Below are 27,446 nucleotides of genomic sequence, written 5' to 3'. Positions count from 1 at the left end.
TTAGTTGAGTTCTTTCATAATTATAGATTAACATAAATTATTTCTAGTTATTAGTATTGACGAGTCACTTTTATTTTTACGAATTTATTTCTTGATACTTAATATTTTAAAATTTACCGTTTCATATCGGCTCCGTCTTTATTTATAGTTGTTAAGAGAAGTCGCTCGAGAAAATATCTGCCAATATGAATCAAAGAAATTTTACGTTTATTTTAACTTTGTTTTTGTGTACATTTGTGGGTAATACATGTGAGTATTTTAAACGTTATTACTACCTTAAATATATTGAAAAATTATTTTTCTACTATTTACTTTTTTAGTAGTTAGTTTTAGGTTAAATTTTTTTATTCCATTTTGGACTATAATGTGCTTTTTATTGGATTAGCATTGGATTTTGTAGTGTTGTTTTTAAATATAGATATACCGTAATTTCGGGTGACTTTGACTCACTTTCGAAGATTAAATGTAGAATTCAGTATTCTGATTATATAAAAGTATGTTTCTTTATTTATTTGTATTTGAGTTATTGACTACTTTTTTACAAAAAATACACTAAAACACAAAGAAGCGCTTACTTTATTATAAAAAAAATATGTGGTGTGCAAAGTCACCTGCTCTGCCCTCATAAGCTAAAATACACTATCTCCAAAAAACAAAATTTTACAGGAGACAAGAAAAACCAATATTTTTTCTCCAGCATCACAGTTTTGATATTTTTAAATAAATCTAATGTGTTTTGTTTCAATGTTAAAATTATGGTTTTAACGTTAACATAAGAGTATTTAATATTTAAGGAAAAAAAATGGATTTAGGTCTTTTTATTTTAAAGTTGAATGCTGACATATCAGATTCTAAGAAGCCCTAACTCCCTCGTATAGGCAGTTAAAGCTTTTTACTTTAAAAATTAACTAATTATATACATACTGAACATAAAAGGTTTATTGAAAATACAACTTATGTTTTTAAGAACTGTGTAATATCTAAAAATGAATAGACATATAAAAATTTAAAGTTATGAAATAACTTAAAACTAAGTAACATAAGGGAAAAATTGATTGTATAATTAATTCAGCGTCAGTCAATGTTTAATAAATCTGGCTCCTCTGACTCTTGAATGGTTAACCAAAATCCACGGCGATTAGATGGCATTATAGGGCACAATTGTTCAACTATTTCTTTTGTCTTAGCTTTATTAAATCCTCTTACCCCTTTAGTTTTCTCAGGCATTGGAAAGTTCTCGATATATTTAGCTTGTAAGAAATTTAGCACTTTGGTATTAGATTCTTGGTAATCAGTGGAATATAGTAGATTTGTATTGCCTCACTTAGCTATTATTTTTACAATGTCTGTAAGATACAAAACGGTATCGTTGCCACGATGCTTAAGTTTTGGCTTAGAAGTGTAGTCTTTCCAAGCGAAAAGATCCTCACCACTAAGCTCCTTTGTTTCCACTTTCCCTAAGTTTGCTTCCTGAACATACATAACAAAATCTTGGAAATCGTACACTTTTCCACTATGCTTCATAGCTAATTCTACCTGATGGTGAAAGGAGCCAGCAGCCATATAAGTGTGACCTGGTTTGAAATAAAAATGGCTTCGACAGAAATCTCCGGCTAATAATTAACAATATACACAAAAAGGTAAAGAAAGTCCAGTTCTTATTTTGTGCTGAGCAACTGTCCAGCCAAATACAAATATGTTTTACATCTCTGAAATGGTAAAAAAACGAGTAAAAGGCATTTAGGATGTTTTCCTTTGTTCTTCCACTAATTGCCTCATGCCACAATACCGCGAGAGTTAAGGTCTTACGTTTAGTACCAATAGGTACAAAACTTTCAATAAATACTATTATTCTTCAAGTACACATGACTTCTTTAAAGGAATCCATGCGTGGCAACATGATGACCTTTTGAAGATCAACACAAAAGAACATGGTGTCATTGGATGACTGTAGTTTTGTATGCTCTTTATATAATTGTCTTGATTCTGTAGCTTTTGCAATACGGCTCTTCCAACAGACGCAAACCAAACAATCTGATGACAAGTTTTCCTGACTGTGGTCTTTATCATGTTCTTTAAACTTGAAGCACATGCTACATTCTTCATGACCGAGTTTCGTAAATGATACTTATATTGAGTACATTAACAATTTTTCTATATAAATCGTAATAACAGGCAAAAAAGTTTTCACTTCGTCTAAAGTTATCATACATCCTTTGAATGGTCATATCATTTGGGAGGTATCGGCGATTTGGTGCACGTTTTCTTCTGTAATGAGCAATACTTGAGTTGTAACTCTCTATATCATTTCTAATGACGCTTCTGTCAATTTTCTTATGATTAGAATGCTTTCCTCTTTTGTCGGTTACACCTGACGCCGTGCCTTGTCATTGTATTTAACTGCTGTTCTTTTTCTTGAGATTTTTCATTATGAATTACACTATTGTTTACAATTTCTATTTCTCTTTGTACTGGATCATTTTCACCTTGAAAATTTTGGTTTAAATAATAAATTAAAAACTTCGAATGTTGTGTTAGTAAACTGTTGTTGTGCTTCTGTTTGTATGTGTTCTGGTATAACCGTGTTATTTAAAGTTTCTACGTCACTGCGGACTTTAACAATTTGAGATGGAGTAAATACCTCAAGTGTTGTGTAAATTAACATATTTTCTTTTTCTTCGTTACATTTTGAAGAATTCTGAACCATGAGTCTAGAAATCTGAAAGGTCCAGAATTCTGGTGAATGAAGACCAACGGTCTAACATTTTTAACTATTTCGTGGGTGTCAAACCAAGTTTCATCCAAATAATACAAGTTCTTCCATTCACTTCTAAAAGACCTTAGACTCTCCAAATAATTGAAGCTCCACTTTATTAAATGGCTGGATTCCATAATTGCCTGCTGTTTATTCACTATTTTAAACATAAAACCATTAGATTTTAAAAACCTCCAAAAAATAGTTTTATGACACTCGGGGATTATTTCTTTGTTTCTTAATTCACTCAAAAGTTTATTTAAAGTTGGTAAGTTATTCACTAAATACATATGATATATTGTTTACCGTATAGCTAATAACTGAAAATTCGGTAATACTCGATGGGCACCAGAATCCTTTCTTTTTTAGCAACACTATCGTCTTTTATTAGTTCGTACACAGTGGATCGTGGCACTTGTGTCAAAAACAGTCTTTTTGATCGCTTCTTATTTAACTATCATCGCATCAAGAAGACCTAAGAAAAAATATGTAATTTTACTTTTTAAGGAATTCTGTGTTTATTATGAATTAATTAATCTGTAAATATGATTAACCTTTCTAATATCGGGTAGGGCAATTTCTCGCCTCAAGTCTAACGTTTTTATTAAGATCTCTAATTAAGTATTAAGTATTAAGTATTAAGTATTAAGTATTAAGTATTAAGTATTAAGTATTAAGTATTAAGTATTAAGTATTAAGTATTAAGTATTAAGTATTAAGTATTAAGTATTAAGTATTAAGTATTAAGTATTAAGTATTAAGTATTAAGTATTAAGTATTAAGTATTAAGTATTAAGTATTAAGTATTAAGTATTAAGTATTAAGTATTAAGTATTAAGATCTCTAATTAAATAATCGTTTTGACGTTTTAGGAGAATGGTAGTTGATGTATTAAGAGCACAAAGAAATAGTAAAACCAAAAATATCACGAACAGAAAATTTAATATTATTCTGGTCGGATTTCGCGGAAATATTATCGAGTGTTTTCACGTTCGCACTCTTTACATATTAGCAGTTGATTGTAATATGTTTCCTTTATATTTGAAATTCCATTGCTATTACACAGTGGGAACTTTTATAATTCTCCTATTAGCATATTTTTGTCTAGATTTGTCGAACCATCACTTTTTAGTTGAGATTATCTCTCTAATATCCACAAGGAAACTAAGTTCCTGTAGTTGGCTGTATACCATATATTAAAAAAAAATTCAAGAAAATCCTTTATAAAAAGGTATATAAAAAACCCAGTCGGGCTATGTTAAATAGACAAAACGTTTTCGGAATAAGTATTCCATCATCAGTGTCCTAAAAAGTATTTAACCACTTAATTAAAAAGAACCTGAAATAATTTAAATTTTGACTAAGGTTAATGTAAAATGTGGTTAATACTTAAAGGTTAATACATAAATGTAGCCACTAAATATGGGGGTAAAAACCCTTTAAAAATTACTAAATGAAATTTAGTTTACATTATGTTTTGTTTAAAATTAAGATGGTAAAGTTACCGTTGAATGGGTAACATGGCGACATATGACTCTACATTAAGTTGCAAGTCCTGAGACGGTATGTCTACGAGGACTTTATTAAAGCAACTGATTTAAATGACAATATTGACAGGTTATGACGGAAGTTGTGACAGAGCAGTTAGTGTAACTGTATATGTCTATTTAAGACAGAAGCTAACGTTATTTAAAATTGTGAAAGTTGAAATATAAATAAAAAATTATAACAGTATCAACCATCAATGTTGTTGTTTTAAATTATGCATGTGAGATGAAATTGTGGTGAGAAAATTATGTGATTATAGATAGGCAACCAACTATACAGTGTCAAGTGGTGTGATGAAATAGATTCTAATATAAGGCCCTTTATGTTTCAATAACATTTGGTACCTGGAAAATGGAGAATAGACACAGGTGGAAAGTTGGGTTCTTGAAAAAGTATAGGAATTAATATATTTAATATGAGAGAATGTTATTTAATGAATAAAATAAAACTATTGTGATATAAAATCCATGTAAAAATTGACTTATAACTCAATTATATTAGGCCCTAGTTTTTATTTCAAATAATATTTTTATTGCAGTGCAAAGTGAATTTGTCAGTAATCCACTAATTCCTGATGTTGAATGTGGCCGTTCAGTAAGTACATTATTAATTTGTTATAAAGCCATTATCAATCACAAGCTAATCCTCTCGATTATAATAAATTATGAGGATATTTAGTTATCCTTTTTATATTTAAATTTTAGATTTCCAGCTCCAAAATCGTTTTTAAAATACAAATAAATTGCTTTGTTTGGTTACTTTGATATAAAAACAATACTTTTACGGGTTTAGTATTATATTCCTGATTGATAATAATAGTTCAGGCCTGTGTTTCAAATAGATCTTTTAATAATCGACCTGCTTAAAAGAAAAACGCGCTAAAGCATTTTTTGCACATTTTGCCAAAAATGACATATTGAGCTTAACTAGTTCCTCGTAGGCCATTCTATAGGTACAACTCTTTATTTACTGTCAAAAAAATTAATTCTGAAAAACGTTTCCTTGAAAGCGAACCAGGTAAAATCCATTTTCAAAATAATAATTGAAACCCTTTTATTTTGGAATCGCTGTATAACTTTAATGTAGCTTTTACTGGCATGTCCCCAAAGTTGTATGCCATAGGTCCAAAATCCAGTAAATATTTTTCTGTGTTAGCACATGGAAACATAGCATTGCTTATTCTAAGAGTGATATAAGTATCTTGTTTGCTTGTGAAGTTGATATAAATGGATCTGTTCTTATTTAACTTTACACGCTATTTTTTTAGTCCAGGTGAAAATTTGATTAATATACGTCAATACAATAACTCCTTCATGGTTATCTACCACTACCATAACTACCGTGTCATCGTCAAAGATAGCCATTGTATAATTTTAAAAGTCAGATATATCGCTAGTGTACAATTGATACAGCACTGGTCCAATGACATTACCTTGAGGTACCTTGAGTTACTCCCGCCTTATTTGCTTTTAGATCAGAGTAACACTTCTCTTGTTTTATTCTAAATTACATGTCTGTCAAATTAGACTTTAAAATTTAAAAATATTGCTGAGGTAGTAACACTGCTATTTTGTGAAATAGTGACTTTTGTCAAACTTTGTCAAAAGCTTGTGCCACATCCAATAAGACAGTGGATTAAACGTGTATTTCTTCTCAAGGTTTTTCGATGACCAGTAAGTCGATGATCTTGGTACATTGTCGAATGACTTCCCCTTAAATTGATGGGTAAGGATCAAATTCTTATCTTCTTTACTTGGTTGTAACCCGTTAAGCAGCAGTTTCTCATACAGTTTTGACATGAAGGGAAGTTTTGAAATGTGGCTATAGGTTGATACTTCTTGTGGTGATTTTCCTGATTTAAAGATCAGAAGTGCTGAAAGAAAAAGAAATAGATATTTGTGCTTCACAGGAAAGAAAAAAGAAAGGAAAAGGTGAATCAAAATTAGGTGAATACATACTAATCTACAGTGGAGTAGCAAAAGAAAATAGGGCTAAAAAAGGTGTAGCCTTACTAATACACCAAAGGTACCAAAATCACATCAAAGAGTGCCAATACCTATAACAAAAAATAGTAGCAGCAAAGACAAGAATGGAGAATGAAGACTTGAACATCATTGGAGTATACGGCCCAGAAAATAACAAGCCTCAAACAACAAGGGAAGCGTTTTATGACCAACTTCGAGTCAGAGGGAAGAAGATCAAGTCAGAGGAAAGAAGATTTTAACGCTCGAATAAGCAATCAAGTAATACCCGGCATTAAACAAAAGCATAACGAGAATGTTTAAAATGAAAATGGAGAACTGATGATCAGCTTCTGCACGAATAATGAACTAAGAATTAACAACACATTTTTTGACCACAAACACCATTACGAATATAAATTTAATAACACCCGTGGACAAGGATCTATGATAGATTATGTTATAATCAACAGAGATATACATCCATCGAAAATAATACATGTAAGGTCGTTACATAATACTAAGCTCAGCAGATGTAGGTAGCGACCATAGTCTAGTATTATGTAAAATATTAATCATCGTGAAATACTTCCCACCCAAGAGAGCGGCGCCAACACAAACAAAAATCAAAGTCGAAGAACTAAATACGGAATACTTATGCCGAATGACAAAAAATAGAGTAGTAAAGACGACAAGGGGCGATTCCCCAATAGGAAGACGATTAGTAGGAACACCACGAAAACGATGGAACGACAACTTAATTGAGGCACATTGAAAAACAGACAGAGTTTCCACATCTTGGGTACATACTTCAACCGAAATGATGCATTGATATGATTAATTAAGTTTTAGTATTTAGTATAGTAAGTTTTTGGTAGTTGTTTTAGTAATTCTCCAGTGATAAGGTCAAAGCCAGGTGTTTTCTTGGGATTTATGTTTATTTAAATATTATTAAACACTTCATTTTCTGGTTCTGGTTCAGTCCAGTCTTCAAGATCTTCATCATTTGGTTGGAAAGTCGCCTGTAAATGTTCTGCAAATACTTTTGCTTTTAGAATATTGTTTCGAGCCCTGGTCCTATATGGATTTCTCATTAGTAAATTTTATAGAATAGGCCTTTTCTGTTCTGAATAGGCTGTTTTACCTAGTAGGGCTTCAGTCTCTTTCCATCTGCTTCTAACTTTTCGTTTTTCACAAATAATGTGTCTAATTTCTTCTGGGCAATTATTACCTTTTGTTCTAGAAATAGTTATAAAATAACTATTTAGATAGTTATGGATAACTTTCTAAGATATAAAAGTGAACATTGAAAAAGAAGATTACAAATTATCCTCTAGATCTTATTCTTTTGTCTGATCTGTAATATGTAACTCCTTTTTAGATAACTGACTTTCCTACATTAGAATTGTTTGGCTGTGGAACACACATTTCATCATTGGAGACAACATATTGTTCTTGATCGAAATAAAATTATTCAGATGCTTATTTCAACAGATTTTCATTTGTAAAAAAATAAATTAAATTGTGTAATAGTTATTCTGAAAACCAAAGGATTTTTCACACTTAAACATTTGTGGAGGTTTGCGATCACTACATCAAAATGTTTTCTATTCTGTGTCACCCTTAGTAATTGTTGATTCCTGCCCATCCAAGTTCTGATATTGCGAAGCCATGATATGGCTCTTCTGCCTACTCCGTTTCGGCATATATTTTGCCTTCAATTATTAATTGTAGCAGGTTATATTTGTCATTTCTGATTAGGTGGCATAAGTACGAGGTCTTGCTTTTCTTAATCGTAGTTATAAGTTCTACCTCTCTATTTATGGTATTGATTACTCTTTGACTCGTAATTTGTTGTATTCATGATATTCTGAGCATTCTGCGACAAAGCCACATTTCAAAGGCTTTTACTCGCCTTATGTTGTTTAATTTTAATGTCCAGACTTTAACTTCATACAGAAGAACTGACCAAACGTAGCATTTAATAATTCTAAAGTAGAAGGACTACGTTTGTATCACTATATAGAGATAGGGAAATCAATATTTCAGGCTTCGACTCCATATAAAAGGGTAGAAAATACATAGCATCACAAAAATTACTATGTAGTTATATAATATTCAAATATTATTACCGTTCTAAAGAAATAAAATGTATAATATTTTTATTAAATAAATAAATAAATAATCTAATTAATTATTAATTACGCTGTTTTATTTATGCCGCAACTATATTTATGTGTGGTCGAATATACTTTAGGCCTTTGGAGCTGGTGTTAAAAATTGCTATTAAATTTTAGTCGCTACTTAGTTATAATGGTACAATAATATTGTGCTTATATACTAATAATGTATAATTTGATACCTATAGCCCAGGGAAATAAGTATTTTTTTATGATACTCGTCAGGCCAGGCAAACGAGAGTTGTTTTGAGTAGTATGGACATCTGCAACAAAAACCTATATGTTTCCTGCAGTCGATTTTTTGGACTAAATTCGTTATTAACAAATTAAGGTAAAAAAACGGAAAATTTTTGCTTTTTTCGTCCATCAGCAAAAAGTGAAGCATTTTAAATAAATTTTAGAAGAGAAGAAACTTTTAAGTAATATAAAAACTTTCAAAATGGCGTTTTCTAAATGTTTCTATATTATTTGTTGCTTGGGAAGTTTCAAAATAAGTAAAAATTTCGGTTTTTTATAAATGTTATAAACTTATAACATTTATATGTTATGGAGTGTTGTGCCTTAGAATATGGCCAAAATTTCAAAGTGATCGGTCAAATATTTTAAAAGTTATGTAATTTGTTTATCCCAAATTAATTTTTGTTGCAACAATATAAGTCAGAAAATTATATAGTTTTAGTAATTGTAAGGGTAGTTTATAAAAGAAGAAGACTTGTTCTATTAATAACATTAAACAAAATTAAAAAAATCAATTTTGAATATTGCAAAATAATTTTGCAAAAGCACTAGCGGAGTCCCTTACAACATGTAAAAATTTAATTTTGTGAATAACATAATGTTTGAATGTATATTTGAATAATTGCAATTATTGTAATGAAAAAATTGGATGTATTAGATTGGATTTACTTACAATATTGTAAAAAATAGATTGATAAATTTACATAGATAAGATAAAAAAATATATAAGTATATATATAAAATTTGCATGAAAAGAAATTATTCTAACTTTATTTATATCAAATTATTAATAAATTATTAACAATTTTATTAAAGAAGTATACATTAATCATAAATATTTCTATTTTACATTCAAACTTACCTTAAATATTATTAAAAAAAAATTGAAAAAAAAAAGTTTTTTTAACAACTTAGGTGGTTTATTTGACAATTTATTTATTGAAATAATGTATATTCGTAATGTACGCAAAAAGTACATACAAGTTCAAAAAAAAACGTTGAAATACATAAAAAAGGACCAGAGATACGGTTAACAGCGCCTTCCCCCTCCGCTCAACTCCAGCGAATTTCTAAGCCGGCCGATTTTAAAGAACACATTTTGAAGCTTTGTGGACGATTCCATTAAAGGACAATATTTTTAAAATTTGGTACATTAAAACTATAAAGTATGTGCTTTTAACTAAATGAAAGAAATAAGATTTTTTAATTGTTATAAATAAAGCTGCTATGAATTATATAAAAAAGAGGCTAACTTTGTCCCAAATTATTTTAGGACACATTTTTTTCTTTTTAGTTTGTAAAAAAATCCAAACTTCTTTAATATAAAAAATAATATTCTTATAGGCAATGGTTAAAAAGTTATTCTAATTGTTTATAAGCAAAAAATCGACATGTTTTTGCAAAATTATTTTGCAATATTTAAAATTAATTTTCTTAATTTTTTTATAAACTGTATAATTTTCGGACTTATATTGTTGCAAAAAAAATTTATTTGGGATAAACAAATAAAATAACTATTAAACTATTCGACCAGTCACTTTGAAATTTTAACCATATTTTAAGGACTACAAGACACAGCATTCCATGAAATATAAATGTTATAAATTTATTTTGAAAAAAGTTTTTATATAACATAGATAGATAGATAGAAACATTTAAAACACGCCATAAAACCGACTTAAAACTTTCTTTTCTTGTAAAATTTGTTTAAATTGCTCCACTTTTTGCTGATAGACGAAAATGGCATGAATTTTCTATTTTTTGACCTTAATTTGTTAATAACTAATTAAGTCCAAAAAAATCGACTGCAGGAAACATGTAGATTTTTGTTACAGAGGTCCATACTACTCAAAACAACTGTCGTTTGCCCGGCCGGTACAGTGTCACAAACAGGGTAGTTTTTTTGCTTATTTCCCTGGTCTACTATTAGCGTTTTAAATATCATTATCTAAGGTTAAAGACTAACTTTAATTTAAAGTGTTTAATACAGTTTAATTTTTTAAGCTATTTTAAAAACATTTTTCTGATTTAAGGTTGAAGGTGTTTCATCTTTACTTGTTGGAAATAAGGAATTTCCCTGGATAGCCAGAGTTTCATTCAGCAAACATCCCGGTAAATTTTTTTGTGATGGAGTCTTGATCAACCAGAGGTATATCCTGACTGCTGGCTTGTGTATAGAAGACAAAACTTTAGAACGTAAAGGAAATTTGTGAGTTTAATATGTTATATAATCGTACCGTACTAACATTAAACACTTTCTCAATATTTATATAAAAAATTTACATCTACTAAAAACTCAAAATAAAACTTACTTACTATGTAAAGTATACGATTAGTTTAACATAGCGCTGGTATACACTAAAATTTTAACTAGTGTTATACAGTGTTATTCCGATATGTCCTAAATGAAAAGCATTTTTAAAAAAAATCTAAAACACGTCGATTTTTAAATTTATGTTCTGCATTTTACAATAAAATATCAATATACAATGTGATACACATTAGAGTGATGACGTCATCGTTTTATTTTAATGTAACACATTTTTAAATCGATAAAAATGAGTTGATTTTAAAAAAGTATACGGAAATAAAACGGCATATTGAGATAGCTAGAAGTGATTTTAATAAGATGAAAGCAATATTATGCAATGGAAAACTCAACATCGAAATTAGAACTAGAGCATTGAGATGCTACGTGGTCTCTGTCCTGTTGTAGGGAGTTGAGGCCTGGACAATCATAGAGGCGAGAGAAAAAATTCATTAACTTTGAAATGTAGTGTTATCGAAGAATGTGGAAAATATCTTGGACACGACACATAACAAATGCGGAAACGCTACGAAGAATGAAAAAAGATAAAGTAATACTTAACACTATAAAGAAAAGAAAAAATAAGCTACCTTGGTCACATAATAAGAAACAAGAAATAAGAATTGATGCGGCTGGTCATACAAGTGAAGGTGGAAGGCAAAAGTGGACCAGAGAAAAGACGCACGTCCTGGCTGAAGAATATGAGACAATGGAGTAGGAAAACACGTCAATAGAACTTCAGAACGGCTGCAGATCGAGTCAAATGGACCATGATGATCGCCAATGTCCTTATGGATGAGGCACGTTAAGAAAAAGATTGTTCGCATTTCGGCTCAAAACTTGTTGTTTTTTCTTGCATCTTTTCGGATTGACCGGTGGATATCTTTTTTAATTTCTTCATTTTTGTGTAGTTGGAGCCGTATTTTTCCGTCAGCTGTCTTCTTTTACCTATTTACTCTTTGGTATTTCCGTTTCTATTAGAGCATTTATTATGCCATCATTTGCTTGCTTTACATTTTCTATTTCGTGTGTCAAGTCTTGTATATGTCTGGTTAGTGTATCTTCATACACGTAGTTGTTTTCTGGGAGAGTCCATTTATTTTTTCTTGTTTTTAGGATCATCTTTTTCCTTTAAATTTGATATTTAATAGTATCTTAGCTCGAATTAATCTCTGGTGGCTTCCTATTGAAAATTTGTTCAGTACTTTGATGTCTTTGATTTCTTCTTCTTCTTCTTCTTCTTACACAAGAACAAATTTTTCTTGTGTAAGAAGTTCAGCAATCTTTGCCCTCGTACATTTCTCTCGCTATTGCCATACTTACCTATTGCTATCATCTGCATCATCTTGTTTAAACCCCATTTTTGCATTAAAGTCGCCCATAATTATTATGTAATATGCTGATTTGGCATGTAACGCTGTTTCTAAGTCCTCAGAAAATTTTTCAGTTTCTTCATCCGAGTGGGTAGTCGTTGGACCATATTATGTCTGGATTACCTTAAGGTTATATCTTGCATTTAATTGGAGATGAGATATACAATCCTCGGGCCTATAATGATAATTCAACTATATATATATATATATATATATATATATATATATATATATATATATATATATATATATATATATATATTATATATATTGTTATGAAATTAAAGCTCCTAAACAGTTTTTTTATATGAATAGTATGAACATAAAACAAAATGACAATATTGAATATACCACATATATATTTAACTCAAACAATTGTATTATTGTTGTTAATTTAATAGTTGAAACTAGATTCAACAATAAGAAAGAAACTAAAAGCAAAAATAAGCAGAATTTACAGACATAATGTAACAAACCAATAACGACTATATTGTATCACCAGATTTAATTAATGTTTTCAAAATAATTTTATTATTATTATAATTAAAACCAGTTGGTTTATTATAAACAAATTTAGCATAATCGAAATAAGATTCTTTTAATACGTGAGTTATTATAGCCACTGAGTTATAGTTGGTTGATAAACACTTTTCAATTATAAAAAAAAATATATATATAAAAAAAAATTAAACCAAAAACAGTTGTTGATCATGAAATTGATTATGATTTAAACTTAAGTTATTGTTCGTTATATATATTATATTATTTATGTAAGAGAGACTTACAGAATAAGCCAATATAGCCACAACATAAAGATACAAAAAGCAAATATCAAACCACTTCGGATCGAGTGGAAATAAAAACCATAAATTTGTATTTATTAATTAATTTCAATTTTTATTATAATCTAAATTCTAATATATACAATATATACAATATATTAATATAAGTCAATAGAATCTTCAACAGTCCTAAAACAGATAAAATATTTAAGTCATTTATTCACAAAGTAAGAAGTTTCAATTTGTTAGTAAACATACAGTTAACATGGATAGAGCTCGGAAGATAAAACGTGTTAGGAGGTGAAATAGGATATAGCTCATAAATAAGAGTTCAGAATGATATAATCTTTAATGGACAGGTAATCTGAAGACAATTCTCAGTGATTCAATATCAAAAGTGCTTTCAGATAGCTTTAAAATTAAATAAAAGCAAAATAAAAGCAACTAATTCATGTTAAAATTGGTGTATGTCAAATTTGTTAGTAAAAATTTTAATATTTAAATTATCATTTGTTGTAGAAATTATATGTCAAAAGAAAGCTTAAATTCTCTAGTATTTGTTTCAATTCATTTCAAAAGTCAATATAGTTCTCAAGATTTAACAATTTATTAAAATTTAAAATATTTTTTATTTTAATCATAAATGTCAAAAATATACAAAAATCCTGTCAGATCTTTAAAAACATTGTCAAAATGCTTGGAGATCTGGTAAGCAATGAAAAATAAAAGATAGAAAATCAATAGTTACGAAGAAGCCAGAAAATTTTTGATTTTTCAGCAGACACAATTTTTCTAAAGTATTTTAAAAGCCTTGAAAAAGTCCTGAATTGTAACAGAGTGTATTCAAATTGCCTTGCCGATAAGAAACCATCGTTTCTGATCAAATCTCAGCAGAGCCTGCAGATTAACAGTGCATTTTCCGATAAGGGAATTGTTAGCAGTCATCATAAAAGAGGTCAACAGCTACCAGAAAGGTGAGTTTTTCCACTCATTTGAATTCTCGCTGAATAAAGAGACCGTTTGGTGTTTATTTTTGACTGAAGATCATTTAAAATTCATTTTGGGTACTTATAAATATTTCTCAACCATTGGAGAGATAATTCTGATAGTTTTGCGGCCCTAATCTATTAGAAGACGTCACTGAAAGATGCAATCTTTGTTATTGAAGATTTCCATAAAATTTTAGAGAAGGGATTATCTGAAAGACGAAAGTGAACTTTAATAAAGTTAAACGCAAGTTTTGAAATTTCTTTAGAAATAACCTTACCTTTTTAAACAGCCTATATCATTCTAAATCATCTTTGTGTTAAAAAAAAAAAAAAATTTAATTTGAAGTCAAGTTCACAAAAATTTTATTATCGCTTTTGTAATATTAACCAAATATAATTCGCCGTTTCTTTTGCTTACTAAAATCATTAAACAAAACAGTTAATCGATATTAAACTAAAAATTGAAGGATTATAAACCTTTGTTTTCGCTCTAAAAAGATAGTAAGTGAGGTTATAAATACTTTGACAAACAAACACGTATTAGATCAAGTATTTCTTGTTGCAACTTCACAAAACACTAATTTCATAAACTTACTTCAATATTGTATTACGTCATAAATCTAAATCCATTCATATTAGTATTAAACGGTTAAGTATTGGCTTATTTATTGGAAGAATCTTAAATAATTTTTTATATATTATACAAGATATCGTTGTGTAATATTTAAATCACTTGTGAATAATTGCACAGTACATTAAAAATAAAACTTCTTGTGTGGTGATTTTTGCTTTATATAATTTTGTATTTCTTTATCAAGCACTACAGGTCACAGAACTCGCTTGAGTTAAGAGTCTGCATGTTCTAAGAAAAATAAGTCAAAATTCAAATTCAATATACAGCACGTTTCTTTCTATACTTTAGATTAACCAACGAAATTTTCTTTTATCAATAATAGAAAAGATTCACTTTGCATAAAAAAAAGCAGTATCCTGTGAGATTTAGAGAATACAAGGTGAGTAGAATCAATGTTTGTCAAATTTTTTTTATATTTTCAGGCGTTCAATAAATTTTATTAAAAGCATTTCTAAATTTATCAATATTACAAATTAATCAACTTAAAAAAAAAAATATTTTTATCTTCATAAAGCTAGCCGGTAAATAAGAGCAACTTGTAGTTTTCTTACATTAATTCAACATATCATAACAATATATATATATATATATATATATATATATATATATATATATATATATATATATATATATATATATAGTGAAAAAGCGATAAACGCTTGTCATCAACGCTGATCAAATAGAATACAAAACTCAAAGATTTGGGTGTGCAGCGGAAGATAGGACAAAGAAGTACTCTTTTTAGTAAACCAAGCTTTCGCAAATCTTTATTTGCATCATCAGGGTGCTACAATAAACAAAATTAGTACAAAATACAGAAAAATAATTATTTTGCATCTTACACTAATTGAGGTTATTTGTCGTGATGTTTATCAAATGAAATGAGCAACTCATTTGACCCCTACAAATGATGGCGAAAACTATCCAAAATTGTTTTTAAATAGAAAACGTTCTTTAACAAATACATATTTAAAACACTTTAAAACACATATACATGAACACTTAAATAAAATTATGTTAAAAGAATTACAGAACATGTCATAAAATAAAATTTAGGTTATAAACATTCTCATCAGAAACAAAAGAATTGGTTGTGAATTCGTTACTGCCAACTTAAAACGATAGAACGTTAGATCTTAATGATAACAATGTAAAGGTAATAGTATACCTGATAGACGCTGAACTTCTTGAAACAGAAAAGGTAAAAAGACTTATTTTAGAAGAAGTAGGATAGGTAGTGTATATCTCATATATAATGAAACTTATATTGTTGATGATGAATTGTCTGTATTAGTAGATTCGTGTTTATCCAAAGTTAACAATAATGATTATAAGTTGCTTAAATTATTGGTATCTGTCTTTTTGTTAATAGTTTCTTTTTCTTGAAAAATGAAAGCCATCTCGAGAAACAATCTTTTTAAATAATTGCTCTCCGTGGATAGGATTTTTACATTTGGAAAATCGAAAGAGTGCCCTGTTGTGTTAGCATGTGTGGCTAGAGAACATCTATCAGGGTGTAACCTAATGTCACTCTTGTGAAGAGTCAAGCGGCTCGAAACTTTTTGGGAGGTGTGACCTATATAAGAACCTTCACAGCCCAAACAATTAAGTTTGTAGACAACATCCAAGTTTGGTACTTTATCTTTCAATGACTTGTACAAAGATCCCACAACTAGAGTGCTTTTATAAGCAATTTTTACATTTGGTAGGTATTGAGCAAAAATTCTGGTCAATTTGGGAGAGACGTCCTTAATAAATGGAAGTGATACAAAAGATATATTAGGAATATTGTTAGTCAGTGAGTGGGAATCAGAGCTAATTTTGATGATTTTTCTAAGTAAGGATTCGGGGTAAGAATTATCTAGGAACCACTGTAAAAGGATGTTGAGATTCTTCTTTCTAAAAACAGGGTCAGCTAGTTTACAAACTAGTGTGGTCATTTGTTTGACTAGATTAATTTTCATGCTTGACTTGTGGTAAGAGTGGTAGTTGAGATATCATCCAGAGTTACACTTTTTTCTATACCAATCAATTGTAATAATGTTATTCAGTTCTCTAATAAACATTGTGTCGAGAAAAGTAACAGATTGGTTTTGATCCTCTTTTTCAAGAGTAAATTGAATGTGGGAGTCGTAGCTATTGAAAATGTCTAAGAGCTCAAATTGTAAACCTTGTGGGCACGACATAATAATGTCATCAACATACTTTTTAATAAAAGGAACATTGAAAGGAACAACCTGAAGAATGATCTGTTGGATCTGTTCCATATATATATATATATATATATATATATATCAAATCCTACTCCATCATTTGAAGTGTTCTCTTCACCTCTAAAATGTAATATGTGTCCTGATTTAAAAGTAATTTGGGCTTTTTCTCTCCCTCTTATTTCATTAAGGTTGATGATGTCCCATTTTATGTTTTTTCAGCTCTTCCTCCAGTTCCATCATCTTCTTTCTGATATAAGAGTTCTAACATTGTATAAAGTAATTTGCATTTGTCGCTCTTTGTAGTAGCCTGATTTTTTCCAGGGATTCTTAAAACTCTCTCCTCCAAACCTGTTCCAACCGCTACCTTGCTTGGGGGTGTTGGAGCCATCGGAAACTAAGGGCCGTTCAGTAGTTTCGTCGTTTATCGAAAATATCTTTTGAGGTTTTAAGCCATTAAAACGCCACGTTTGGCTAGTGCGTGTTGGTTTGGAAGTAGGAGGAGAAAAGGGTGGAGATGGGAATGCTTTGGGTTTGGACATGGTTTCCCCGGGGATGGGAAGCTGGGGAAATCCATGAGCTCGCGTGGGCAGGTGTGCTAATTCTAAAGTAGATCTATCCCCTGCCGATGTACACATACCACATAATACGATGATTGGATGTGCAAGATGTACTATTCTATAAGCCAGTATTATAGCCAGTATAAATTTGTTTCCGTGTAGTTTTTAAATACAAGCTATCCTTCCAGATGACGTCGACAGCGGGCGATATGATACCATAAAGAAATTTTTTACTGCACTTTTTAAGTTTTCATCCATCATATTCTAAACTTTTAAAACGCTACTTTATTTCTGGGAAATTTTTAGTATAATAGTATAGATTAGTATAACAGTTTATACACTAGTTAGTTTTAATCACGTTAATTTCATATTATAGAGATAAGATTCGCCTAGGAGATCATAACTGCTTACCCGGTGAGGAAGATTGTGTCAGTAACAGTTACGTCGATGTTGATATCGAGAACGTAATTTTACACCCAGCCTATGGAAACGAAAATGACGTTACCCATGATGACATCGGTTTAATTCGGTTAAAAGAAGATGTTAAATTCAATGGTAAGTACTGTGTAATATTAATATGACTTTTAAGAAGTCTTTACTAACAGGGTACTACAGAGGAACTCGTTGTGGCTACAGAAAGTGTAGGTTTAAATATAAATATCTCGAAAACAAAAATCATGACCAATTTGGTACCCAACCAGAACATCAGTATTGGTGGGAAAGAAATAGAACTCGTAGACAGATATAAATACCTGGGACATGAAATTATGATTGGCAGGGATAACCAAACTCATAAAATGAAGAGAAGAATCGGCCTTGGGTGAGCAGCATTTGGAAAACTGAGAGAAACTTTTAAAAGTGAGCTGCCCACATGCCTAAAGAGAAAGGTATTTGATCAGTGCGTCCTCCCAGTCTTGACGTACGGAGCAGAAACACTTACCTTAACAAAAGTAGCAGCTACCAAACTGAGAGTCACACAGAGAAGAATGGAGCGGTCCATGTTAGGAATAACTCTGCGAGACAGAATAACCAACGAATCAGGAGAAGAACCGGAGTGACTGACATCATCGAGAAGATAGCCAGACTAAAATGGAGATGGGCAGGACATATAGCCAGAATGACAGATGGGCGATGGAGAAAGAGGTTATTGGAATGGAGGCCAAGGGAAGACAAGAGAAGCGTCGGTCGACCACCTACAAGATGGACTGACGATTTAAGAAGACTCAATAAAAACTGGATGAGAGCGGCGCAAGATAGAGAGGGTTGGAAACATGAAGAAGAGGCCTATGTTCAGCAGTGGACTCTTGAGGCTGGATGATGATTACTACTATCACTCATCAACCAGAAATTTTTAATTAGTTAAATTTTTTCATTTCTTTGGTATCTATATCTAGATCAGCCTCTTCTAGACATTCTTTTTTGTTTTCATCTTGTGACTTTGCGACCATCAGTGAAAAATTGATTTGATTATCCAAATTCGACCATTTACACTTAAAGTCTATACCGATTAGTTTGTGAAGCTTAACCAATAATCTCATTATGGTTGTATAGTCTAATTTTAATGTTTGATGTTCAAGAACAATTCTATCTTCTAAAGTTCTTTTCCCCTGTCCATACGAATTGCGACGTATAATGATTTGCCTGGTTTAGATATATTTGGCTTTTCTTTCTTTATCAATTTCTCATTAATTGTTACATGTATATATTCCCAAGTACAAATATTTTTTGTTCTTTTTGTATACTCGTAATAATCTTCTTTCGCCCGTTGTAAGAAGGCTACAAAAGGATTGCAAGGTCATAAAGCACATCAAAACAAGAAAGCTATAATATTTAGGCCACATTACCAGAGGTGCAAAATATGAGATATTAAGGGTCATAATACTCATAAGGTAAAATCAAGGGTAAAAGAGATCCATAGGAAGACGAAGAATTTCCTGTCTGAGAAACCTAAGAGAGTGGTATAGTTGCAGTTCATTATATCTTTTTAGAGCAGCCGCCAATAAGGTACGGATAGCTGTGATGATAGCCAACCTCCGATAGGAGAAGGAACTACAAGAAGAAGAAGCCCGTTGTAGATTTTAAATTGCAAATTTTAAGTTGGACGTTTAGCTTAACAAGCCTTTCCGTATCTTTTCTGCATAGACTGCATATATGTTTAAGATTAGGCTTTAAAGAATGACTATTACCATTTAGGAGAGACGTTTGTTTCTAATTGGATTCTTGTCTTAAATCATGCAGGTTATACCAGTTTTAAATTCAGGATTGACTAAGGATCGTAAGGAAGTCAACCTTAGTTAAAGTATCTCCTTGTTACTACTATAAAGACAAGCACGGAGATCTCTACTCTCGTCTCATAGCTACTTCAGCTAATCATTTTATTATGTCAACATTTTATTTAAATAAATACACCTGCCTCTACGTTACAGTAAGTCCTGTACAAATTTGCTAAATAAATTATTAACAAAGAAAGAAAAAAAATTGCACAAACAAATAATTAACTTGCACGGCTGTCTTTGTCGAATAGCTGCTGGATGGAAAATTGCTGATAGTAGGTATGATACCAGGTCCCTTAGTAGTTTAACACATGGAAGAGTACTGCACCATGCTTTGGGATCGAGCCTGGTAGAATGGCGACGCTAATACCTCGGTGGAATGGATCTGGTGATGAACGAGTGCTGTACCATCTGGTGAAGTGGCAAAGCTAATCGCAGTATTTTTGCCCCATTATACGAGACCTTACTGAAAAAGTTACTAAAAACAAAACAGCGTTAAGTTCTCGAAACAGAAAACCAGTTAAGTGCCCAAGCTGTATTAAAAGATCTAAATTCCAGCGAATATGAAACTTTCTGTAGAGACAAGTGTATTAAATTTAAAGAAAATTTATATAAAAAAAAAGTATTAAAAAAGGTGTTTAAATGAAACAAAAAATTAATGCCGGTTATAACATAAAACCGGTTTATATTTAAACATTTTACAAATATTTGGTAGCTACAATAATTAATTCAATAATTATGAAGCAAGCTTTTTATTAAGTTTTAAAAAACTAAAAATAACTAGAGAATTGACAAACGTCAACATTTTGACAAATAACCAAAAGGGAAAGTTAGAATTTTTATTAATTAAATGCCAAACTATAATTTTAGTATTTATTTAATTTATTCTTCAAAATCATTTTAAATTAAAACAAAGTATTAAAATAATTGTAGTTTCGCATTTAATTAATAAATATTCTAACGTTGGCCTCTGATTAATTGTCAAAAAGTTGACGTTGACGTAAAAACAATTAGAGAATTGAAAAACGTCAACTTTTTGACTACTAACCATAGGCGGAGGTTTTAATATTTATTAATTAAATGCAAAACTACAATTTTAGTATTTATTTAATTTATTCATCGAAATGAGCTTAAACTCAAATGAAATTAGTATGGTTTAATAGGTATTTTCAATACCTTTCAAACAAGGTATCACTTTCTATAGGGTCATATTTAAAATTATCTGTCATAGTGGCGCTGTAACGTCATCTGTCACGATTACGTCACTTTTTATGACTAGTTAAGAAGCCTACGTCTGTTTATTACCTCCCTTCAAATTTCACTATTTTAAGTATAACCGTTCAAGAGATACGAGGGTGGGAACGGACTTTTGACTAGCACTGTGTAATTATTACAATATATTAAATTATACATTTAAGAAAGCAAATTAAGTTTTTGGTATGTAAATGTTCACCTAATGCTGTTTTTAAATCATTGGAAATATTATTATTTTGTCTGTTAACTGTATGGTTTCCACATTCTGTTAGGAGGTGTTTAACAGTAATGTTGACTTAACAATCACAATAACACATTCGCCTGTAACACACATAATTTAATATTTTATATATTTTAGTTTACCGTATTAAACTTGTAATTTTAATTTTTTTAAATATGACTTTTTAGTTTATACATTCAAGATTGTACTTAGTTATAGTCATAGTTATCTTTATTGATTCTTTAAGACATTCAAAATAAATGTATAGGATACGTCACTACAGAATTTAGTATAAAAAACATTAATGTGTATAATACAATATTCACAGTGTAAAAAAAAATTGACAAAACATAAAATATATAAAATAACATTTTTACAAGTAAAATATGAAGCTACTGCAGTTTGTCCTCAAGATATTCATTTATAGAATTTTATGCTTTTCTTAAGAGTAAATCTTTAACATTTTTTTTTAATTTAGAGATAAGTGGTATTTCTTTCACAGTTTTTGGCAAATGATTGTATAAGATCAGTCCCATATATCTGAAGCAATTTTGAAATTTGAATGTTCTGTGTTTAGGAACTCGTAAAGATTCAGCACTTCTTGTATTGTAATAGTGATTGTCTGAATTTACTGGAAATGTATTGATTTCCCCTTTGACATTAAGTAAACATTTATAGATATATAGGCAGTAGAAAGTTAAAATTTGATGTTTAATAAAAACTGGTTTACAAGACTGTTGATAGTCCAAATTAAAAATTTTACGGATAATTTTTTTTTGGTTAATGAACACCTTGTTACTATCTACTGAGTTCCCCCACAAAATTACATTATAGCACATGTAGCTGTAAGCAAGACTATAATAACCGTTCATTAATGCCGAGATGGGTAGTGTGTTTTTAATGCTAGATATAGCATAAAAAGCTTTATTCAATTTCATGTTCACTGAATTCACTTACTCTGACCATTTGAGATTACAATCAATGAATACACCTAAAAACTTTGTAGAGTGAGTGAAAGATAACATATTGTTTCTATCATGGATGGTTAAGATATAGTCATATTTAGATGAGTGGTATGAATGAAAATAAATAATTTGCGTCTTGTCAATATTACACCAGGGTATAAAGCAGTCACAACAGTCTTCATTGTCATTTTTAATTCCTCGAGTGTACGTGCAGAGACTATTACCGAGGTGTCATCAGCAAACATTGATATTATAAGTGCCCACGTTGGGCGCCATGTTGCCGAAAGGGGGCATTTGGGCCTGTGGGACCCATCAAAGGCTCTACGGGCTTCTTTCTATCTCCGGAGTCGGACCTGGTGTTTACCATCTTGGTCTTGTCGCTCCAAAAATGATCAAAACTGTTACCGTTATAAATAACAGTTACTGTGGAAAATATCTGTTATAGGTAACGGTTCCAAAGTTTCCAACGGAACAGTTACAAAATAGCAGATTAACACAGAAAATAAGGTAGATAAAATATTCTAAGTATTCCTTGACTTACGGAAGAAATAACTTAGTAAAACAAGAAAATGCAAAGAAAATATTTCTAAGTGTTTCTTGACTTACGGAAGAAACACTTAGGATAAAAAAAAGAAAAGAATAAAGATACAAAAAATAAAAAAATAGAAGAGAAATGCAAAAATATCTCTAAGTGTTTCTTAACTTACGGAAGCAACACTTAGGATGAAAACAATAAAAATGTACAAAGTATAAGATATAGGAAAAATGCAGAAATATCTCTAAGTGTTCCTTGACTTACGGAAGCAACAAGTTTTACGTAGCAAAAGTGGAATTTCCCTGCATCGAGTCAATCAGAAATTTGGATTTGGCCAAACTTGGAATTCCCAAGTATTTTGACCAATCTCCAAATTCCTTGATGCGTCCGGCACGGCTGTCAGCTCCCGACTGACACGCCTCCGGAGGACAATCTGGTAGGTCATTAATAAAAATTAGGAATAATATTGGTCCCAGCACAGATCCCTGTGGTACTCCTTTATTTGTCGTGTATGGTTTTGAGCTTGATTCTTTCATCTTAACAACACTCTTCCTGTCACTTAAGAAATTTTTTATCCATTCTAGAAATATCTCTCTAAAACCAACGTTATATAATTTATTGCGAATCAATGTTATGTCTAAGCAGTCAAAAGCACGTGATAGATCAAAAAATAGTCCTGCCACGTAGTTTCTACTATCTAATTCATCATAAATACGTTCAAACAAGCTGCATGCAGCCGTGAGTGTTGACTTTTTTTATCTAAAGCCGTGTTGGGTTGGAGTTATTAAATTGTGTTCTTCTATAAAATTTAACATTCTGTTGTATACAACCTTCTCTATTACTTTTGAAATTATGCTTAGGACAGATACTGGTCTATAATTTTAAATATCATGAGGGTCATTCTTTAAGAAGATTGGAATAACTTTTTCCATTTTAAATATGGATGGAAATTGGTTAGTTGTTATTGAGAGATTAACTAAATGGGTTAAAGGAATCGATATATGATCACTTATCAGTTTTATTATTTTTACAGAAATGTTATCAATACCAGTACTAGGCTTATTTTTTAGTTGATCGATTGTATTTTTTATTTCAATTGGAGTTACGGGTAAAAAGAAAAATGTTTTGTTATACATTTTTGAGGTAGTACAAGAAGAATTTAGCATGAAGCATTTAGCTCTTTTTGCTATTTGTAACAATTTAAGTTACCGAATAGGATTTTAGTCAGTCTTTGCAAAAACCACTTTATTAAGGAATAATTATTATACGTTTTAGACAACATTTCACCAGTTTGCTTACCAAAACCTAACGAATTAGCAAAACCTGGAGAGAAAGCATTTGAGGTAGGATGGCCTAGGAACAGCATTGATAAACTGAAAGCGGAGCTTACCATTAGCGACCAACAAAAGTGTTTTGAATATTATTATTGGAACAATTGGCATGTCAGCTTATCTGGTTCACATTTATGTGCAGGAGACTATCCCGATGGCAATTGTACAAGTAAGTAATTATAGATTTAAGTAATATGTTTTAATTATTGTTATTTTTTTGATAAAAGTTTATGCTATTTTTTACTAACAGAAAATAACCATAGTACAATCGCGTCATCGATTGATGTGCAAGCGAGAAATGTTTATGTTAATAGTTTTATAAAACTTAATTTTTATACCTTTTCTTGGTTTATAATGTAGTGTTCTATTTATTATATCACCTACTACTTATTTATTTACTTATTTATTACTTATTCTATAATGGACACGACTTACCACCGGAGTGGACAAAAGCACATATTAACAACATCTAGAAAAAAGGAGATAGAAAGAATTGTTCAAACTACAGGGGGCTAAGTGTAATAAATTCACTCTCAAGACTGTATGGAAAAATAATAAAAAACAAAATTGAAAAAGAGATGACAGATGTTGAAGAACAGAATGGCTTTCGTGCAGGCAGATCCTGATATTCTTGAATAAGTTTGCGTGCCATACATTCTAGATCTTCGTAGTCCTAAACCAAGCATATTTGGTGGTCTCAAAAATAGTGTGTACAATATGAGCTCGTTTAAAGAGATTTCCATAGCACTACATTTCCTTTGACACGTCTTCAGCGCTTGCTTAGTCGATCTTAAAGTAGATCTTAAACAAAGTCGGGGACATGCAGCATCCTTATATGAGTTCGTTGTCTACCACAAACCCTTTGGATATCTCTTGAACTATCTATATTTTGCTCGTGTTGGTTTTGTAGAGTTCTTGTACTGCTTTGATTAAAGTTGCGTAGATGTTTGTTTTTGTCTAAAGCTTGCTAGTTTTTGTTGTGGTACACTCCCGTAAGCTTTTTGATTGGCATTCATCGTTTATAACAAGAATTTCGATAGGCAAAAGCATGGAAAGCTTTTGAACATATTAAGAACCAAAGGCGTTGATGAAAATACCTACGTATCATAGAAAACTTGTCTTAAAAGTAGGAAATCAGTCATACTAGTCGATGGAAGATTAACTGACGAATACTACATTCAAAGAGGCGTCAGACAGTAGTCTATTTTATTGTATTTACTTAATAGCACTTTCAAAAATATTATTTCCTAATTCACCCATCAACAACAAAGTTTCAAGAACAACTTTCCACATATGTCTATTTTGCATTTTCCAGGTACCAAATGTTGCAAAACATAAAGGGCTTTTTATTAGAATCCTTATTTTACACCACTTTATTTAGACCTATGTACAGTTGGTTGCCTATAAGTACCCACACAATTCTTCACATAATGTTATATTATGCAATAGTCTCCATGATCTTTAAACGTTGTTGGATTGCAAAAACACAACAGGATAAGTGCGTCTAAAAATAAATGCTTCTAAGACAAAATTTATGATTACACATATAAGTCAACAAAAGATTGAGAGAGTTACTCACTTTAAATATCTTGGATGCAACATTACAGACCAACTAGACCCAAGTAAAGAGATCAAATACAAAACTGATGTAGCTCGCAGAACGTTTCTAAAAATGAACTCAATATTTTGTAACCACAGCTAAAACCTAAAATTACGTTAAAAAAGAATCAGATGATAAATTTGGCAGTGTTGTTATATGGCATCGAGACCTGGACTCCTAAGTCGGATACAATCAATCGCCTAGAGGCGTTTGCGATGTGGATGCATAGACTAATGCTCTGAATATCCTTGACAGCGAGGCAGACCAACAAAGCTGTGTTAAATAGATCAAACGCTATTTATTTGTTATTGAAAACTGTTAAAATAAAAATTCCGTGCCTAAGATATGATCTTGGAGAAGACCGGTACAGAATCCTTTAGCTTATCATTAAAAGTAAAATCTTTTTTTCATCCGTTTTTTTTACTACTGCTACTTTGAATTATTGTTTGTTGAAATTTTTTTACATGGTGGGTTTTTCTTTTGCTCTCTGCTCTGGTGCTTATACGCCTTTGATATTTGAGTGACCTCTGTCAATCAGTTAATTAGATCTTGTGGATATTATCCTTTCTTTACATATGTATAACTTGTTAATTTGATATTTGATATTTATAAGAATTTTCTATTTGATATTTATAAGAATTTTGGTCTAGTCGTTTTTTATGTCAGGTGGCAACTTTAAGCCTGTCTTTCGTTCTTTCGTGAAAAAGCTATGAATATTTTAAATCTTCAGTAAAGAATACCAGTTTTTAACGGGATATGAAAATGACGGGTTTGTCATCGTTAGGTCTTTTGGTATCTGCATAATTTTTCTATTAGACTTTTATCCCTTTAGAAAATCTGTTTAAGTTTTTATTTTGTCTACTACATATGCTTACCCGTTGTACGTCATGCACCCAACTGTTACGAGATACATTATGTCTTCTAAGACATAAAAATAGAGTTTGCTGGCGGAACTGAGTTCTACTTGTAGGTTTGTTACTAACCCGTTTGTTAAAATACAACATTTTCTCAAAATGTAATTGTTTGAAACAGTAATCGTTTCTTCTTAAGGTTCCATCTTCTTACGTATAAGGCACTGCTGCTCTAAAACGCTGGTGGACGAGCAATTGAATTACTCTTTGAGTTCCAACGCTATGTTTTCCTAAAATCTGTCCCTGCATGTTATTCTAGAGAAGCTTAAATTTTGTTTCTCCTATCACGTGGCCAAAGTATTGTAGTTTTATTACCTTTTCATTATTCAGTTCTGCTTCTTTTAAAAGCCTTTGCAAGACTTTTTCATTCGGAACTGTCTATTGTGCATATTAAAGCTAATAATTTAAGAGCTATCTTTTTTAAAATTAGCTAAATTTGTTTCTAATTTATAGAGATATGCTAAGATATAAATCAAAATGAATGCAACTTTGCAATCGATTTTGTAAAGGCTTTTGACGAGGTTCGACATCACAAAATTCTAGAATTAATGAAAGCAGCTCTACAGACACATAAAAAAGACTTTTTTTTTTGCTTTTAGGCTCTTCGGGTGGTGCACTAGTTAGATTGAGGAAACCTGAAAATAACTGGTTGTTAGAAGGTATTACATCCTTTGGGCCATCTAGGTGTAATACAGACATACCCAGTGTCTTCACCAAAGTGAAAAATTATTTGCAATGGATACACGACAACGTTAAAAATTAATAAATATGCTGTATTAAATGATGAGTGTTGACTAATAAAATGTTATTTATAAAAGAA

At 30.7% G+C, this 27,446-nt stretch overlaps 1 protein-coding gene across 1 annotated transcript; it reads left to right on the top strand.

The window, feature by feature from the left end:
* The first annotated feature begins 101 nt into the window (after positions 1 to 101).
* Positions 102 to 27,446, top strand: LOC140446032 (CLIP domain-containing serine protease B4-like). Its single transcript, XM_072538535.1, has 6 exons — positions 102 to 249; positions 4,842 to 4,897; positions 10,715 to 10,890; positions 17,914 to 18,092; positions 24,060 to 24,284; positions 27,226 to 27,446. Exons 1-6 carry the CDS (start codon positions 186 to 188, stop codon positions 27,387 to 27,389), a joined length of 864 nt encoding a protein of 287 aa, XP_072394636.1. The 5' UTR covers positions 102 to 185; the 3' UTR covers positions 27,390 to 27,446.

The sequence above is a fragment of the Diabrotica undecimpunctata genome, chromosome 7, assembly GCF_040954645.1.
Source record: "Diabrotica undecimpunctata isolate CICGRU chromosome 7, icDiaUnde3, whole genome shotgun sequence".
NCBI classification, from domain to species: domain Eukaryota; kingdom Metazoa; phylum Arthropoda; class Insecta; order Coleoptera; family Chrysomelidae; genus Diabrotica; species Diabrotica undecimpunctata.
Note: the sequence above shows the minus strand (reverse complement) of the source record. Positions and strands in the feature narration are given on the sequence as shown.